General features: G+C 28.3%; 2 protein-coding genes across 2 annotated transcripts; both read right to left on the bottom strand.

Annotated features, from left to right (window-relative positions):
• Positions 1–3,033: 3,033 nt before the first annotated feature.
• Positions 3,034–13,930, bottom strand: Phum_PHUM454570 (Centromeric protein E, putative; the record flags this gene model as incomplete). Its single annotated transcript, XM_002429832.1, has 31 exons — positions 3,034–3,111; positions 3,682–3,730; positions 3,811–3,926; positions 3,998–4,249; positions 4,340–4,487; positions 4,572–4,774; positions 4,916–5,164; positions 5,243–5,506; positions 5,594–5,761; positions 5,850–6,179; positions 6,284–6,439; positions 6,697–6,938; positions 7,025–7,196; positions 7,269–7,529; positions 7,602–8,047; positions 8,354–8,581; positions 8,947–9,256; positions 9,347–9,549; positions 9,694–10,000; positions 10,091–10,215; positions 10,672–10,762; positions 11,408–11,536; positions 11,624–11,812; positions 11,894–12,163; positions 12,235–12,393; positions 12,462–12,593; positions 12,668–12,847; positions 12,919–13,144; positions 13,210–13,467; positions 13,533–13,754; positions 13,833–13,930. The coding sequence occupies 31 exons, from the start codon at positions 13,928–13,930 to the stop codon at positions 3,034–3,036; spliced, it is 6,261 nt and encodes a 2,086-aa protein (XP_002429877.1).
• A 2,636-nt stretch (positions 13,931–16,566) lies between these two features.
• Positions 16,567–18,437, bottom strand: Phum_PHUM454560 (Excitatory amino acid transporter, putative; the record flags this gene model as incomplete). Its single annotated transcript, XM_002429831.1, has 7 exons — positions 16,567–16,717; positions 16,790–16,924; positions 16,994–17,188; positions 17,273–17,506; positions 17,588–17,851; positions 17,917–18,066; positions 18,148–18,437. 7 exons carry the CDS (start codon positions 18,435–18,437, stop codon positions 16,567–16,569), a joined length of 1,419 nt encoding a protein of 472 aa, XP_002429876.1.
• Between the last annotated feature and the right edge of the window lie 980 nt (positions 18,438–19,417).

Genomic DNA, 19,417 nt, shown 5'->3' with positions numbered 1-19,417 from the left:
TTATTATTACGATGATAATGATAATGATGATGATGATGATAATCTATATATATTAAATAAAAAAAAAAAAAAAAAGAATTCGATTAAATTTTTTTCTGTGTAGTTTTAAGTAAAAAAAAAAAAAAGTGGGATTAGAACGATGAAGAAATTTTTTCCTCTCCATCATTGTTGGAGAGAATTTAATTTTTTTTTCGAAGAGAGATGCGAAAATGGAATGAATGAATGATTGATTGATTTGATATTTTTTTAAAAGTCCTTTGATTTATAAACAAAAAAAAAAAATTACGCGAGTTCGATGGCAGAATGAATAAAAAAGAAAAAATTTTAATGGGGATTAATGAAATTGTTAATTAACGTGGTACTAGAAAAACCGGAAACGTTAAGTTTTTTAGAAAGGCGCGAAATGATGATGATGTTTGAGAAAAATTAGTGACACGACGACGCGATCAAAAAAAAAAAAAAATGATAATAAACTAACGGACGGTTGGTACCACCACCACCGCGAACCTTTTCTTTTGCCACGTTCAATACGTTTTTCCCCTCTTTTCATCCGTTACAAAATTTTTTTAAATTTTGACTGTTTTTGTTAAACAAATAACCGCAAAAAAAACCAAATTTATTACGTAATAAATTTTTAAGCACAAAAAAACATTGAATTGCATCAAAAAAAAATTTTTTTCAATATGGCCGAAATTATGATTCAAACAAACTCCTCGTGAAATAACAAACAATAAAAAAATTATTATTATTATTATTATTATTATTATTATTATTATTATTAATAAAATTTATGTAATCCGAAGAAAAGGTCTTAAATGAAAAGTGACATCGCCTCCCCAGTTCACGGACTTGTCACACACACACACAAAAAAAAAAATTGTTTTTGTTTATCACGATATTGTAAATCTCTCGAAATGTGACCTTTTGACCCCTTTGAATCTGGAGTAAATTTTGTAATGATAAAAAAAACAAAAAACCTTGGATGCTGCGTGTAGGTGATTCCAAGTGCATAAAGTGGTCCAAGGTCGTTTATCTTATGACCGAACCGTTTTTGCAACGTGGGAGGTGGTGGCCATTAAAGTGGTGATTGTGGTGGTGGTGGTGCAACAGATCCTTCTACCGGAAACTAATATGAGTCGTGGTAAAAACTGGGAAAAAACGTGTGGGAAAAAAATTGGGGGGAGGGGGGGGGAAATTTTTCTGATTGGAACGTAAAAAAGAAAATGGTCAAGGTCGTAAAATAAACATTCCACCATTTTTTTTTCTTTTTTTCTGAATCATTTTTCTTTTTTTTTAGGTTTTTTTTTCTCCAAAAACCTTCCAGAGAATTTCAAATCGTTGTTCATATATCAATTTGTAATGATATGAAAACATTCAAGGTCAACGGTTTTTATCATCATCATCATCATCGTCGTCGTTATTTAATAAAGAAAAAAAATTTTTTTTTTTTTTTCGTAACGTTTTTTTTCACCGACCCACGCACGATCAATTTAAAAAAAATTTTTTCTCCCTCCCCCATTCCCTTTCCTAAAGTACCCGGATGCGGTGGAAAATCATCATCATCATTATCATCATATTTGACGTCATCGTTTTTCGATATGTGAGATCATTTATATGTCGTAATTTATTTGTCACGTGTTTTTCTTTTTCTTTTCGATACTCATGACGTGACGTCATAATCAACCGTCGTCGATCGTCCGCCATTTTTTTTTCTTTTACCGTTTTATACGAAAAACTTATTCGTTAATTAAATAATTAATAATTAAGTAAAAGTTATTACCCGTAATAAAATTTTGTAAATTTTTCAATTACAAAACTTTAATAATGAAAAGAAAAAAAATAAAAATTTCTGGTCTATTTATAGTTTTTTTTTTTACGCAATAAATTATTACTATTATTATTATGAAAAAAAAAAACCGTTAAAATAAATTGAAATCGATACGACCGCATGAAAATTATTATTATTATTAATAATTTCCCTTTTTTTTTTTTAAATATTTGATCGATCGTCCGAGTATTAAATAAATTCGTTTAAGGTTTAATCATTCCAGAAGTGGATTTTCTTTTCCAGAAAATGAGAGAGAGAGAGAGAGAGAGAGAGAGAGATAGTGTGGGACGGACCCACACGGAAACGAACGCGACTCATCGTGTTCTATTTTTTTTAGTTTTTTAGTTTTTATAAAATCCTATTTATTACTCTTGACCGTTTATTACGTAATCAACGGATTTTAAATTTTCTGCTCCCACGACAACGATACGCTTTTATTATTATTCCCTTCCCCCCGTTCGTTCTTTAAAGGTTTTCTTTCTTTTTTTTTTTAACATTATTATTATTATTATTATTATTATTATTGTGAAAATTAATTTAATGTGCCATTAAAAAAGTTTTCCTTTTTTTTCTTAATATTCTATCTATTATTTACTACTCGAAAAAAAAAAAAAAAAAAAAAGGAAAAAGATATTCATCTTAAACTCTTGTTGAACTTTTAAAAAGACTTTTCAAGGCGAGAATATGAAACTATCATGTTTAGTCATCAATCATACTTACCTTAGTTTTTTCTTCTTATCCTCTTCATCTTCATCCCACTCCTACTCCTCCTTCATCTTCCTCCTTCATCATCCTCCATCCTCCTCCTCCTTCTTTGTCAATCTTCTTTTTCTTCTTCCTACCTCACCTTTTTACAAAAAATTTTCGACAAAAAAAGAACCTAAAACTAGTTTAGATACTACAATTATCATTACATATATTACTTATTTGTTTTACATTATCATTATCATTATCATTATCATTATTATTAACATAATCGTCATTGTCGGTGAGACAAACGTCATCATAACGTAAAAAAATCGTGACGTAATACGACGACAGAAAGTTTCTCGATGAGAATTTTGGTATTTTACACACACATTACTTTTCCACCGAACGAACGAATGAATGATTGATTGAATGAATGAATGAATGAATTTACTCAATTTCAAACAAATGGGGAAATTGAAAAGAAAAAGAAAAAATGGAAATTAAATATATTAGTGTCAAGGTTTGTGCATCATAGACGACGCAACAGGATTTCTTGTTGTCGTATCCAAAGGTCTTCCTAAAGACGTCGATTTCTGTTAAATAACAAAAAAAAAAAAAAAAAAAACGTCATTAATGATAATAATAATCCCCTCCCCTCCCCACCATTTTTTGTAAGAATGGCGGGGCGGATGCTGGATGCTGGAAAAGGAGCCTCCGTGTTAACAACACTAATTAAAAAATTTAAAATCTGGATTTTTTTTTTTTTATCTTAACATCTTTTATAGTTTACCATATTTCTCTCTCTCTCTCTCTCTCTTTCTCTCTTATTTTGCAAGTTGAAGGATTTGTTTGTTTTGTACGAATCGCCTATTTGCCCAATGCGAGCTCAACAAAAAAAAAAAAAAATCTCGTTTTGGTTTGTCAAGGCCAAAGATTTAAAAAAATGATTTTTTTTTTTTATTAACTAATTAAAATTTCCTTTTCCGCGACATCCGCCTTCACTTTTACTCATTCTATTAAAAATTATGTAACCTCGAAAATCCAGGAGTAAAAAAAAAATCATTTCCAGAATGTTTAGAGTGTCAAAATATCGAAACTCCGCCAAACGAGAGAATATTCGAGATATCGAAACCAAAAAAAAATTTTTTTTACGATTTACTTACCGATGTCGGATCCGGCGATGCTCTTTGTAAATTCTTCGACGATTTCGATCTGGAAAAAATCAATTTTTTTTTTTTTAAAAAAAATACGTTTGACCATATGTTATTCATATGAAAAAGTGTTCATCTTACGTTGAATTTTTAGACTGTGCATCTTTTTTAAACATTTCGGAAAATTTTTCTTTAAAATGTTTCTTTGTGCCTTTGACGTCACCGACGGTACTCATGTCGGAATCGGATTCTCCTCCCTGAAATCACGTGTTAAATAATAATGATAATGATAATGATAACGATGATGATGATGATGATAAATATTTACCCTCATTAAATCGTCGTGACTTCCGGTCGTGTCATCGATGCTTTTGCTTTTCGTTAATTTTTTTAATTTTCCAAATAATCCTTTTTTTTTTTTTTTTTTTTCTCCACCGATGAATTCGGATTGAGTCGAACCCCCGCTCAACCTGGAATCCATTGAATTTTCCCGAAAATTTATATTTTTATATCGGGATCCGGTATGATCTTCCAGTGACGTGAGACTTCCGTCGTTATCATTATCTTCTCTCCAGATCATCTAAAAAAAAAAAAAAAAACCCAAAATAAAAATTTTTTATTCGATTCTTTTTTCACTGGAGAAATAAAAATTTGATAGTTTAAATGATACCTGATCCTGAGCTCCAGGTCCGGTAGTTTCTGATAATGATAACGATTTCCTGTGCAAGTTACTTTTTTTAGATGTTTTATTAATCGGCCTTTTTGTGACCGTCGATGTTTCGGATGCGAAATCGGATTCCGTGGATGCCGCTCTCAGGCTGGAAAAAAAAAAGAAAATTATTATAAAAATGCTGTCGGAAAATTAAAAAAAAAAAATTGACTGGAATTTTTTTTTTGTTTACCTTCTGTAGCCAACGGATGAAGCTCTTTTACTTCTCTCATCCATAAATCTATCATCCGATTGTGTTTTAAGTCGTATGTCTTCTGCTGTTTCACTCAACCTTTGTAAAATCAATTGTATTTCATCTTGTGGAAAGTTTCCTCCTGTTGTTGTTGTTGTTGTTGTTGATGACAGCGGAGATGATTCCCTGGACTTTGAACCAGCCTAAAAATGACTCAGAATTTTTAAAAAAAAAGATGAAAGATAATTAAAAAAAAAATGCAAGAATAAAATTCAAGTGGTTGAAAGATGATAAAAAAAAAAAAGATTCGAGTAAAAGAAAAAATGATTTTTATCAAAACTCACTCTTTTCTTTGATGACGACGATGACTCCAGATACCTTCCCGTTGTTTTTTTTTCAAACGTTGCTTTTAATAGTAAATCAATGTTGTCCAGGAGGAGTTGAACTTTTCTCTCTTCTTCTTCCGTTTTTATTTTAGATTTTTGCAATGATCTATTTTCCCGGTTCCAACGTTCCGTTTCTCTTCTTAATTTTTCATTTGTCGTTCGAAGTTTTGCATGTGCATCTCGTAATTCTAAAAGATCGCATTGAAGCTGGAAAAAAAAAATTTTTTTTTTAAAACGCGTTCCTGGAAAAATAATAAATAATAATAATAATAATGATAATTTTACTTCGGTTATTTTTTTACGATTTTCTTCCATTTCCTCTTCGGAAGCTCTTTTGACTTGTTCCTGCGTCCTTTTCGATTCCAGTTTAACTTTATCCCTTTCTCTTTCCACTTCGTACAAAGTTTGTCTCAAATCTCTCGCCAATGCTGACGTTTCCTGTAAAAGCCTTTGTTGATCTTCTCTTTCCTTCTGCCACGACAATTCCATTTTCGTACGTAATCCGACAATTTTTGTTCTTCCGCTTGAAAGAATTTTTTCTTCTTCCAGCTGTGAATCGGAATTTTTTAAATTTAATTTCTCTATTTTTTTTAATTCACCGTAAAGTAATTAAATAATAATAATAATAATAATAACCTCGTTGATTTTCGATTGTAATTCTGATATTTTAACTTCCCAAGCAGATTTTTCTGATACCAATTCGGTTTTGAGTTTAGAACATTCCAGTCGCGATTCGGTCAATTCATCTTCCATGCAAGAAATTTGTTGTTCCAAAACTGCCATAGCCGTTTTACTATCTTTTAACTTAAACAAAAAAAAAATTTAATAATAATAATGATAATTTTCATTTTTTTAAAAAATTCGAAAAATTTGTTTTTTTTTTTTTTCATACTTCTCCAGTTACATCCGGTTGACTTCCTTTTTTCAAATTGGCCATTTGCATTTGTGCTTCTTCGAGCATGTGTTTGTAGTTGTCTCTCTCTCTTTTAAATCTCGATAAATGATTTTGAGATGCTTGAAGTTCTCCGCTTATTAAATTAACTCTATTTTCGTATCTCAATTTTAAAGCCGCCATATCCGTTTTGTAATTTTTTTCTTCTACCGCCAATTTCGTTTGCGCTTCTCTTAATTGCATTTCCAATTGACTCGTATCCGCCGACATTTGCTTATGTATTTTTGACACCTTGTCGAAATCATCTAATTTTTTTCTAAGTTCTTCGTTCTGTAGAATCCCCACCCCCGCCCCGCCAGCCAAAAAAAAAAAATTAATAATAATTATTATAATTAAATCGAAATTAAAAAAAAAAAAAAAAAATATATACTGACTTCTTTTCTCATGTGTTCCATTTGTTCCACGACAGATTTATTTTGCTGTCGTAATTGTTCAGCCAATGATTTTTGTTCGTCTGCTAATGCTTGAAGTTTTGATTTTTCCAATTCCCATTTTCCTAATGTTTTCTGAGAATTTTCTTTTATTTTTTCCTAAAAAAAAAAATTTTCCTTTCGGTAAAAAAAAAAAAAAAAAAAAAAAAAGTTATTAGGAAAGGAGGTGGAGTTGCGGGAGGCTGGACCGAATGGGAGGAAGGAATCCCAATCGGGTGAAACGGATTCGGGTGCGGACCTGATGGTTCTGGATTTTGGGGCTACTCCTGCGAGCACTTCTTCCTCCAGGAATAACAGGTTAGTGCGTAAGAGCATTTCTCCTGGGTCACCTGGTGGAAGAGGTTCAGACCTCTTACCTGCAATTCTTTTTTTTCTTTCATCCAAGTTTCTTGTCTGTTGAGTAAAGTATCTTGTAAATTTTGTAATTCCGTTTCGAGTTTAACAATGTCTTTTTTATTAATACCGACTTGTGATTGCGCTTGTTCTTTTTCCATAACTAATTGAGCTTTTGTAACGACATGTTCTTCTTCCAATATTTCATATTTCGTTGTTAAATCTTCGTATTTTTTTTTCTCTTCGGAAACTTCTTTTTCTAATTCTATTTATTTAAAAAAAAAAAAAAAAAACATTAAATTCCATTTCCAAAATTCTCCAAAAAAAAAAATAAATAAATAATAATTTTACCCTTAATTTTAAACGTCCATTCTTCTTTTAAATCCGCCATTTTTTTATTCGTTACATTCGTCGATTGTTCCAATGTTTTAATTTTAGATTTTAATGCGGATAATTCCATTTCTCGATTTTTTTCTTCTTTATCGTGTGTAATTTTTATTCTTTCACCATTTCTTTTTTCCGCCTGAAAATAAATTATTATTATAAATTGTTTAAATTTTTTTTTTGTATACATTCCAGATGTGAATTAACTCACGTTGAGGTCTTTTTCCAGAGAAGAAATTTTACTTTCGAAAATTTCTTTGTCTTTCGTTGCTTTCGTTTCCGTTTTTTTAATATTTTCTTCGAGGGATTTCCGTTCCTTTTCGGATGTTTCTAATTTTTGCGTTAATTCATCTAATTGTTTTGTTTTTTTCGATAAATCATCTCTAAGCGCCATTATTTCTTTCTTTTCTAGAGATCCAGCTTTTAAACATTCATCCGTTGCTTTTTCTCTTTCTTCTCGAATCGAATTTTCCTACGACAGAAAAAAAAGATGAATCGTTTCCGGTTTTCTTATTACATCAACGCAGATCGTATCAACACTCACGAGATCTTTTATTATCGTTTTGTCTTTTTTTATTTCATCTTCAAGTTCAGATATTTTAGTTTTGAGAAAAGTATTTGAATTTTTCAAATCTAAAATTTCCGATTCCAACGATTGACATTTTTTCATTTGCGAATTTTTAATCTCTTCGATTTCTTCAACGTTTTTCTCCAAATTGGAAACTTTTTTACGATTGATCGTTAAATTTTTTTCCGCTTTCCTTAATTTTTCTTCAACTTCCGTCAATTTATTTTTAACTTCCGTCGTTTCTTTTTCCTTGGCAATTAAATCTTTTTCCAATTGTCCCTTATCCTTTTCGAGTTTATCAAAATTTTCCAATTGTTTTTTATATTTTCTAACGTTTTCTCTTTCCTCTTCCAATTCTTTATTCGAAACTTCTAATTTTTTAGCAAAAATTTTTATTTCTTCTTGTGCTAGAATTGAATTTTCTGAAAAAAAAAAAAGTATTTTAATGACGAAGGACAAAAAAAAATGTCGGTGACATTAAAAATACATCACGAATGAACAAAAAAAAAAAAAAAAAAAAAATTGGCATTCAATCAACGCCGCCCTATGAAAGTAGGAGGATAAAACATATCAAGGCCGATTTTAATTCAACGAACGTTTATGTACTTAAAATAAAAAAATGATCGTCGTGGCATTAGAACTTTAAATGAAATCAATTTTTAAAAAAATATTCGTTTACACCGCACCCACATACATACGTACGTGTTAATCAAAATCATCAAATTTACCTTTTTCTTCTTTCAAATTATTATTCATTTCCGTTTTTAATCCTTCCTTTTCCTTTTTTAATTTTTTTATATTTTCGTTTAATTTTTTTATTTCCTCATCTTTAACGTTTTTCATTTCTTCAATTTTATCATTTAATTCTTTAATCAATTTATTCTTTTCTTCCAATTCGTTTGATTTTTCATTTTTTGTCTGGAATTTATAATTTTTAACCAATACTAATAAATCACCTGCGAATGATAAATTACAAAAAAAAAATGAATGATAAACGTCAAAATAAAACAACCGGCAAACATAAACAACGACAACAACAACAAAAAAGTATTTGATAAATTTCATCGTAATCAATTTATTATTATTATTATTATTTATCATAATGTTCATCAGTCATAACGTCGATCAAGACAATAATATTTGTCTTATTAGACGTTTTCTTCTGCCACTACAAAGTGTCAGACTCAATAAATCTTTTAACGTATTTTTTTTTTTAAAAAACTGAATCACACGACGCCATTTTAGGTAGTCACCCGAGTTGTTTTTTTTTTTGTTTCCTCCCCATTTTGTTATTGATAATAATAATGATTAGAAAACTAACTTATATCATTTTCCGATTCTTGTATCATTTTTTTAAGTTGTATTTTCGTGGTGAGATCCGTTGGTTTTTTCGGTTTTCTATTTTTATAAAATTCTGTCGCTTCGGCCAAACCATCCTCTCTCAACCTTTTCAACGTCTCATCTTTATTTTTGATTTCTTTTGTCAATTTATCGATTTCGTCCATTTTTAATTTCAAGTCTTTTTTTAATTTATCAGTCTCGGAAGTATTAATCGTAGTAGATGTGTTTTCATTATTATTATTATTATTATTATTATTAATAGCTTGTAATTTTTCGTTTAATTCTTTGACCTGAAAAGAAAATTAAAGAGAGTTTTATTTCATGATTTTTTTTTTTTTTTTTTTTTTTGTGAAAGTTTTGTAATTTACACCCCAAATCACCTGTTTTTCAGAATCTTTTAATTTTTGTTCTAATTTTAAAATAACGTTTTCATCATTTGACGACGTTAATTTTTTAGTTCCTTTATATAAAATAAGTTTTTTATTTTCGGCCGTTAATTTTTCATTATCGGATTCGAGCGCGTTTAATTTTGTTCTTAAAACAATGGCTTCCTGTTCGACCATTTCCAATTGTTTTTTTAAATCTAAATTTTTTTCATCCGTTGATAAATCCAAAGACCTAAACAAAATATACACATGATTATTATTATTATTATTATTATTATTTTAAAATGTTAAAAAAAACAAATAATAATAATAATAATAATAATAAATTGATACTTTCTGACTTTTAATTAATTGTTGATTTGTTTTTGTTATTTGTTTTTTTATTGGGGATGATGATTGGTTTTTCTTCATTTTTTCCAATTCATTTTCTTTTTCTAATAATTTTTTTTTCAATTCGTTAATTTTTTCTTCTGATGCTTTTAAATTATCATTATCGAATAGATTTCCGGTTCCGGATGAAGTTTTTTTAAAACCATCTCCGGATTTTTTACAAGAAGCTAATTTTTCTTCTAAATCTCTCATTTTTTTCTCTTGTGCTTCTAAATCCGCTTCTAATTTTTCTACTTTTTTTCTTAGCACGGCTGATTCCTGGTTTTTTAAAAAAAAAATCATAACATTATTTAAACATACAAACAAACAAATGTTTTATGTTTTTGTTGTTGTTGTTGTTATCATCACCTGTTCATTTAAATCCAATAGTAGTCGCAATTCTGTTGGATCCTCTTCATCTGAAATCCCTTCGTCTTTTTCAATGACGGGTTTAGGAGTTCGAGTATTCGTCGATGGACTGTTTTTTCTAGAAGCTACACAAAAAAATAATAATGATAATTTTATAACGTTTTTGTAATTCAGACAAATCTACACGCGAACACACACACACAAAAATGGAGAAAATTTCTGGTTTCAAACAGTTTTTTTGTATTTTGTCATCAAATATTTCAACAGGCGATGATAAAATTCAAGACCTCCCTCCCAAAAAAACAAAACAATTAGGTGAACATAAGTACAATTAAAAACGTCTTCTGCTAAAAAAACAAAAACGCATTTAAAATAATCGTGAAATCAGCAGCTGTTAATTATTAGTATATTAAAAAAAAAAAAAAAAAAAGTTAGTAATTTAATAAAATAATAAAAAAATCAAAATGGCTGACAAGGATTTTATAAAATTGTTAGACTGTTAAAACGTCATCGAGAGTGAGAAAGAGAGAGAGAGAGAGAGAGAGAGAGGGAGATCAATCTGTGTTTTAGGGTAAACGTACATTTGGCTTTAGTAGCCATTTTTTTGAGTTGTAATGCTAAAGAATCATTGTCTTCCTCAACTCGTGCTGCTTTTTTTCTAAGGTTTGCAGCCTGTAAAAAAAAAAAAAAAAAACGTTTGTGATGTGAAATTTCAACAAGAAAGCAGAAATCAGAGAAAGAATTGAAAATCACAAAAAGATTTTTATTAAAGACTCGTCGACCTCGAAAATATTAAAAAAAATTTGCAACGAAACCCACGACGTAATATTTATTACTTAATAATTAATAATCAAAGTTGAGATGAGCATATTATGTCACGCACACGCACGCACACACACACACACACGCATACACACGAGGAAGGTAGAAAATAAATTTTTTTTTTTTTTTTTACGGAACTTAATTCAGGACGTTTTACCGGATTTTTTTTTTTAAAAAAACCTTCAAGAAAAGTCGTCAACCTTCAGTCCATTTTTTTTTTTTTTTATATAAAAACTTTGATCCTCTTCATAAAAACTTTTTTTTTTTTTTTTTTTTAAAAAATAAACAAATTTATGTTGGAAAATTGTTTTCATTAAAAACAAGACGAGTGGTCCAGTCACAAAAAAAAAAAGAAAGAAAACTCACTTCAATACCTTGACGCAACGAAAAATATTTTTGGATGTAATAATAATAATAATAATAATAATAATAATGATTGTTGTTTTTATAATTTACGTCACGTGGTTAGTAAATGAAATATTTTTTTGCGTTTACCTCTTCTTCTGCAAATCTTAATTGTTCTTTTAAATCAGCTTCACGCTCTAAAGAATCTTGTAAATCTCTAAGAAGTTGTTGTGGATCTTCTTGTGATCCTCCTCTCATCAAAGAAGCTCTCGGTACTTTCTGGTACGGAATAATAATAATAATAATTATTGGAAATGAATCATTTAAGGAAATTATTATTATTATTATTATTTTTGTATGACATACCTCGGTTCCTCCAGGTTTAAGATTGTTTTTAACGGTTTGAACATTTTGATTATTTTCAAATTTTTTCAGTCTTTTATTGGCTTCTTCTAATTCTTTCGTCAGTCTTGTAGACAATTCATTTGATATTTTCAATTCGCCTTCTAATTTTTTAATTTTATCCATGGTTGTCAATCCGTTCGAACCTGAAACCTGAATTTCGATGCACCCAAATTTTACTTTTGTTTTTTTTTTTCGTTAAAAGCGCCTTAAAAATAATAATTATGTATCAACCTCTTTTAATTTCATTTCTGCGTGGAGTTTTTCAGCTTCCAATTCTTCAGATTTCCTTTCAGCTTTTCTTAATTTGAATGATAAAATCCTGCAATTTTTAGTACTTTGTTCGAGTTCTTTTTTAAGGGATGAATATTCATCGGCTTGATCTTCTCGAAAATTATCTTGCATTTCTTCAATTTCATCTTCGAGTTCTCGAAGTTCTTTTTTCATTTCTTCATTTTCGTCCATGAGTTCTTCGCATAATGTTTCCGCAGCTGCTAGTTTTGCCTAAAACAAAAAAAAAATGATTTCTCCCCATTTTTTCGGCAACACACACAAGAACCATTTTTTTTATTTACCTGAAGTTCTTCTGCTCTTTTTCCAGCGTTACCAACATTCTTTTGTTCTTCTAATTCTTTTTCTAATTCTTTAACTCTTAACGATAAACTTTTATTGTCGTCTTTTAAATCTTCTGATTGATTTGAAAGTTCGTTTAATTTTTGCTGTAGTTTTAAAACCTGAAAAAAATTTCATAACAATTGTTGAGAAAAAATTTTTGTGATGAATATTTTTGTTTTTTTTTTACCTCAGAAGCAGCCGTTTTCGTCGATGTCGTGTCAAAAGATGCCAACCTCCTCAACAAAATGTCTGATTTTTCTCTTTCAACTTTTTCGCAACGAGTTTTCATTTGTTCCAATTCAATTTTTAACGATTCAATCTGTAAATTTAAATATTTTCCGATAAGTTTTTTTTATTTTCGTTCATTAGGAAAAAATAAGTTTTGATTTTAACCTCTTCCAAAAGTTCACTGTCGTTTTTTCCTACTAATGTCGTTTCTGTTGTTTCTGTATTGGCTATGCTAGCAACATCATCTTCATCATCAACAGGTTCATCAGGACCAGATGAACTTGATGAACTACTCGTGTGAGGTGGAATTAATACCGAAGAAGATTGTTTTATCAAATTTCCTTCCTGAAAAAAAAAAATTTTATTTTTTTACATTTTTTTTTCCCCAAAAAATTTTCATTTTTTTATGTTCAAACCTTTTTTGAAGTTTCATGTTTTGATGCTTTAACCCTTAAAATAAATTCAACATCAGGATTAACATGGGATTCACTATTGGAATCATAACCGTTGCTGTTGGTGGTGGTGATGGTGTTCCTTTTTAGCTTTCCAGGAGGTTTACCACCACTGATTTTTGTTTCTTGTGTCCCTTTATTTATTTCATGTTTATCTGTTAATTTTACTTTTGATTTCTTATCTGAATCTCTAAAAAATTGAAAATTTTAAATAGTTTTGAGCATGATGACAAATTTTAGAAATTATTTTCATACGTTTTATGTTTATCATCGCCAACTGTCGTGGAATCATCATGAACATTAACTTGACTTAAATCTGTCGTATACGTTCGTCTCCTTATTGTAAATTCTGTTGGTTTATTTGTGGCATCCGAACTGTCGAAATTATCCGTTACATTTCTTCTCCTTCTTGGTAATGTCACGGAAACAGTTGTCGATACTTCATTTTGTATATTTCCTAAATCTGGTGTCGACGTCCAAGCAGAAGACGATAAAGACTGACTCGTGCTAAAACTAAAACGTTAAACATAACCACTGATACATGTTTACATAATAATCACATTTTGAAATGTACAAACTTTGTGTTTAATTCTGTTGGTTTGTGTTGACCGTTAAAAACTGTTTCATCTTTTGAATTAACATCAGAAGTAATTGAAGCAGTTGAAATTGTTCTACCAAAATCACGATTTCTCGTCGTTGTCGTGTTCCAAGATGACAAACTCGGCGTCGATCTTGTTTTATCATCTTTAACCAAACCACTTTCAGATGTTTTCCCTTTTCCACCATGTTCTTTATAATCTCTTTTAAAAACAAAATTATTTAAATTAAAATAAATTAATTTGTAATATTAAAAAATGTTTTATTTTCTTTTCACATACCTGAAACATCTTTTACATCTTGTCGGCCATCGAACTTGTGGATGAAAACCCAAAGGACACAAAGGGTCTCCTTTACCACTTGTATACGAATGATGCATGTTTTTCTAAACGTATATAAATATATATAATTAAAAACGTTAAACACTTTTAAATAATAATAATAATAACTATTAACAAATTAATTAATAATAACAATTGATGCATTTTCTTTTAATAAAAACCTTTTCTAATTTATACATTCATAAACTAATTAAAACGTTTTTACAAAATGAACTAACAATGACGTCACACAGTTTCTAAATTCCACGACAAAAAAAAAAAACCCTAAAAATCATTCAAATTAATTTTATTTTTATATATATTAACTAAAAAAATTAATTTTTTCTATTATTAATGGCGGAATTTCCGGTCTTTTTGTTGTTTTTTTTTTCTTAAACAGAAACGTTGGCAAACATTTTTAAAAAAAGATTAACTAAAAAAAAAAAAAAAAAAAGTATAAATTTGACCCATTTCCCCTTTGCCGCGCTCCTTGCTTGCTTTGCATAAAATTAGATTTCAGCCATTACTGGGTGTTAAATAATTTGATTAAGTCAACATTTTTTTATCTTTTTTTTAATTTACATAAATAGAATGATAATAATAATAATAATGAATAAGTTTTTTTTTATAAAAATTATTTAAAAACAATGAATTTAATTTATTTTATAAAAGATGGAATGTAAATAAAAAAAAAGAGCAATAATAAAAGTACAACACGACTAACCTTCAAATATATTAAAAAAAAAAAATTTGAATCTCCCGCCAAATATTTTTAAAACCAATGTCAATAACAGCATTATTAAACTACTACAATGTAAAATTTTTTTTTTTTTTGTGTTAAAATTCGTTACGGTTTTAATATTTTTTCTTCTGTTTTATTACGTCACAAAAGTGTTATAATAAATAATAATAATAATAAATTTTAAAGTTTGTTGTTGTTATTGTTTAAAACAAAAAAATAAATCATGCGTGTGATCGTCCATGTTTTTTTTTAATTATAATTTTTTTATCATTATTATTATTATTATCAATCAATAAAATTTTTTTTGTCGTTATGTTTACTCACCTGTATTTATCACTTAAAATTTTTTTTTTTTTTCTTAAATTTAAAATTCGTAAAATTCAAATTTCATATTTTTAATTTTATTTTAATTAATTAATTTCTACCGGAAAAATTTATATAAAAATACGTCACGTTGTTTTTATTTGGGGAGCCCACGAGTCCCCATCATTTTATTTTATTACACACGATATTTAAATAATAATAATAATAAATAATTGTTTACATCGATTTGTTATTAATTTTATTTAATAAAATATCACTCCCGATTTTTTCGTTTTATTTTCATTTTACGACGATAAAAAAAAAAAAAAAAAAGAAAACAACTTAATAAAATTAAAAAAAAAAAAAAAAACAGCAGACAACACACGTATTAATAATAATAATAATAAGTGCTATTTCTGGACAGTCCTAGGCTGGCAAATTAATAATAACTTTCATCCGGTAGTCGACACAACAGCTGACTCACAAAAAAAAAAAATTAAATAAATTTTATTTAAATAAAAAAAAAAACTTAATTTAAATGCCCTCTCGCGATCGATCGATAAATTTATATTTTTTTTTTTTTTTGGAAATGTGGCCCCCCTGGTCTTGGGAGTACGCACACGGTATATACGTATAACCCGATATCCCAAATACGTAGGGATAGTAGGGCTATAGGTAATGGGGACGATCGGGTAAACTTTGTTTATGTGAATTAAAAACCGGGATAGCGCGTACGCAGTCCCGACTACCAAAAATTACGCGCCCGAGATGCCCACATTTGGGGCATTCGCAGGAGTCAACCAAACCGAAGTGCAATGGATAGGCCTCGTCCCGGGGGAACCGCCTTCATGATCACGGTAACCCCTACGCCAGGTAAGTATGATTTCTTTAGCCACGTTTTTCGCCTAGTTAAAATTCTTTATGTATCTCACAGGGAAATTGATTTTTATTCGACCCTAATATTTTATTTTTTTATTACTTATAACTCGTTACAAATTATTTAATAGTAAAATATAAATAAATACAATTTATCCAATTATTAAAAAAACATACATAATACATAAATATAATGTTAAAAAAATAAAAATAAAAATAAAATATGTGTTATTTAAAATCAGTGACCTCTATCGGGAAAAATTTTAACTAGTTTTTATAACTGCACGTTTTTTTATTTTTTGATTTTGGGGTTATCGTTTGCAACAATTCTGACTCAATTTATTCAGTAGGGGATGAAATTTTTTTTTTAGATACAAATAAACCACAATAATTTTTTTAAATAATAAACAAAAAAGGATTTATACAAAGAATATTAGTAATTAATTTTGTAATACAAGTAAAAATATAATATGTTTAAAAAAATACAAAAAAACTAAAAGCTGGCAGTATGTTAAATTTTTTTTTTATAATACTTATTTTATAAAATATTATTATTGTATAAAATCAAATGAAGTCTCAAATTTATTGAAGAAAATACCAATCGGTTAATTTTTTTTAAATAGTAAAAATAAAATATAATACTAATTTTGTTTTGTTTTGTTTTTGAATTAAATACTTTTTCAATTTTTTTTAAAGCGTTTTTCTTTCAAATGGCAGGTTAATAAATAAATAATAATAATAATAAATCCAAAAATAAAAAAATAAAAATCTCAATTACATTCTTTCTGAAAGTTCATATTCTTGTGCAACAGGTTTATATTGTTCATAACGAGATAATCTTTCAATTTCGGCTTTGCTTAAATGCTCAATAACTCCAGCACCAAAAGAATCCGATATTACGTTAACCGTGGTACGAAATCTATCACTGAAAAACAATCATGATAATAAATTTAAACCATCAATTATGTTAGTCTGATGAGTTGATTTTTACACTTACAGAAGCCAATCAATGGCAATTATTATGCTAACATCTTCGGCCGGCAAATTTAGAGAAGTTAAAATCATTATCATTATGACAAGACCAGCTTGAGGAATTCCAGCTCCTCCTAAACATGAAGCCGTGACCGTTATGCTAAAATCAAAACATATTAATTAATTTAAAACGAAATTAACGATATTTAAAAATCCTGTTGGATTTTACCAAATCAAAACTAAATTTCCAAAATCCAGGTTAACATCACGTCCTTGCGCCAAAAAAATAACGGCAACAGCTTCGTACAAAGCCGTACCATCCATGTTTAAAGTGGTACCGATGGGCATTGTGAATCTAACGATTCTTTCTTCTACTTTATTTAATTTTTCCAGACATTCCATAGCTACAGGCATCGTGATTGAACTAAAATAATAAATAATCATTGGAATATCATAATAATGAATAATGAAAAGAAAAATTTAAAAAAAAAAAAAAGGGGGGGAGCACCTGGAAGCAGTTCCAAAGGCTGTGAATAATGCTTGAGTCATGTTACCCAAAAATGTAAAAGGACTTTTTCTCACAAAAACAAAATAAATACATGGTAAAACAATGAGAGAATGAATGAAGAGTCCAATTAAAACGGTCAAGAAATAAAAACCCAATTGTTCGATGACTGATGATAAATCTTGCGTTTCGATTAATTTGGCTGCCAAAAGAAAGAGAACACCGATGGGTGAAAATCTGTAACGGAAATTTATTAAAAATAATAATACATTGTTCGCGACGAAAGAATAATAATAATAATAATAAACTAAAACTAACAGCAATGCCCATCCTATCGCCGTCGTCATACATTTTTCCAATATGGCGAAAAATTCAATTATGGGTTTCGAACTTCTACTCATGATTCCAATAGCTAAAGCCAACAGTATAGAAAAATTAATGGTACCTAAAATATTTGTACCGTCGTGATAGGTATGTGAAATAGCCCAATCGCTTAATGGTGCTGATGTATTCTCCGGTGGAATAAGAACTGTACGATATTGCGAAATACTCGCTTTTACTATATTTGGAGGATACATGTTTCTAAAAAAACAAAATGTTATGTAATAACTTGATTACACATATAAATTTCACACGCACACACGCACCTAAATATATCCAAAATGGTATCAATAACCATGATGTTCTTATCCTCATCTAAAGACTTGAAACTTTGTGCGAATGATTTTTCACCAGGTTGAATGGCAACAGCAAAAACAATACCTTCGACAACAGCTAAGAATTGTGTCACGACCAACCTGAAATTAAAAAAAATCTTGAATAGTTTTTATTAATAATAATATTTTGCTAATTTTTTATTTTTTTTTGAAAAACCTCACCATGCTGCACATCTAGCACCGATTCTCCAAGAAGTTTTCAATTCCAAAGATCCAACAGCGGCTATTATAGAGCTGACCATGAATGGTAAAACCAAACCGTTGAGCATTCTCAAATAAACATCACCGATAAATTGCACATACATAACTTCTCTTTTCGTCCACCATTTTTCTCTTTCAATAGATCTTAAAATAAAACCTAAAATGATTCCACCAATGACACCCAATACCGTACATCCGGTAAGAGAATAAGTTTTTAAACAATTTTTAACTTTTTCTTTACTGATCGCCATTTTTTTTTATTCTTTATTCTTGTTTATTTTCACATCATTAATATATCCAACCTGAAATTAATTTTTTTAAAAACTACATAAATGATTATAAACACACAAACACAAACACAAAGAAAAGCAAAAAGTTTTTCTTAATTCTTTTCTTAAAAAAAAAAAATTCAAAGCAATGATTTAAAATTAAAAATAGACATTGTAATGTGCGCAGAGCGATTGTTTATTTTTTTTTTTATTTTTGTCACGTTAAGTGTCGACAAAGAAGACCAATTCTATAGTTTTTATTCAATTATAAGATAAGAAAAAAATAAAAAATTGCGCAATTTTTACACACACACACACATAAAATATCTATTGGATTAAAATTAATTGGTAATAAGTGCCAAATTATTTTCATAAAGAGAAAAAAAAAAAAATTTTTTTACTCAAAACTATTGAATACAGTAAAAAAATGTTTGTGTTTGTTATAATAATAATAATGGTGTATTATATTGTATATTAATAATAATTTATTTTATTTATTTAAAAAATAATAAGTATACTCAATATTATTATTATCATCATTAAAAAATCTTTTTTAACACATTAAAATGTGAAAATTCTCTTATAATAAAAAAATAAACAAAAAAAAAAAAATTTAGTAGGGTCAGGGCCGTATTAAATAAAATTGAATATTTTAAATAAAAAAAAAACTGGCCTTGAGTCACCTTTTCATACTAAATTGCGTTCACATAATGTTTTTTTTAAAAAATAATTTATGTATTATGAAAAATTATTATTAAAATCCATTAAAAGCCATTTTAATAAAAAAAAATAATAATAATAATTTTACTGTATTCATAGTCACATAAAAATGTCAGAAAATTTTTTTTATTTTTAAATTCATTGCTTATTAACCTTTTTATGAAATTAATAAAATTTAAATAAATTAATTAATTAAAATAAACATTATTAATAATAATTATTTTTTAATGTATTTAAGTGTG

This window comes from Pediculus humanus, genomic scaffold (assembly GCF_000006295.1).
Source record: "Pediculus humanus corporis 1103172108228 genomic scaffold, whole genome shotgun sequence".
Classification (NCBI taxonomy): domain Eukaryota; kingdom Metazoa; phylum Arthropoda; class Insecta; order Psocodea; family Pediculidae; genus Pediculus; species Pediculus humanus.
The sequence above is the reverse complement of the archived record's forward strand: the minus strand, read 5'-3'. Positions and strand labels throughout refer to the sequence as shown.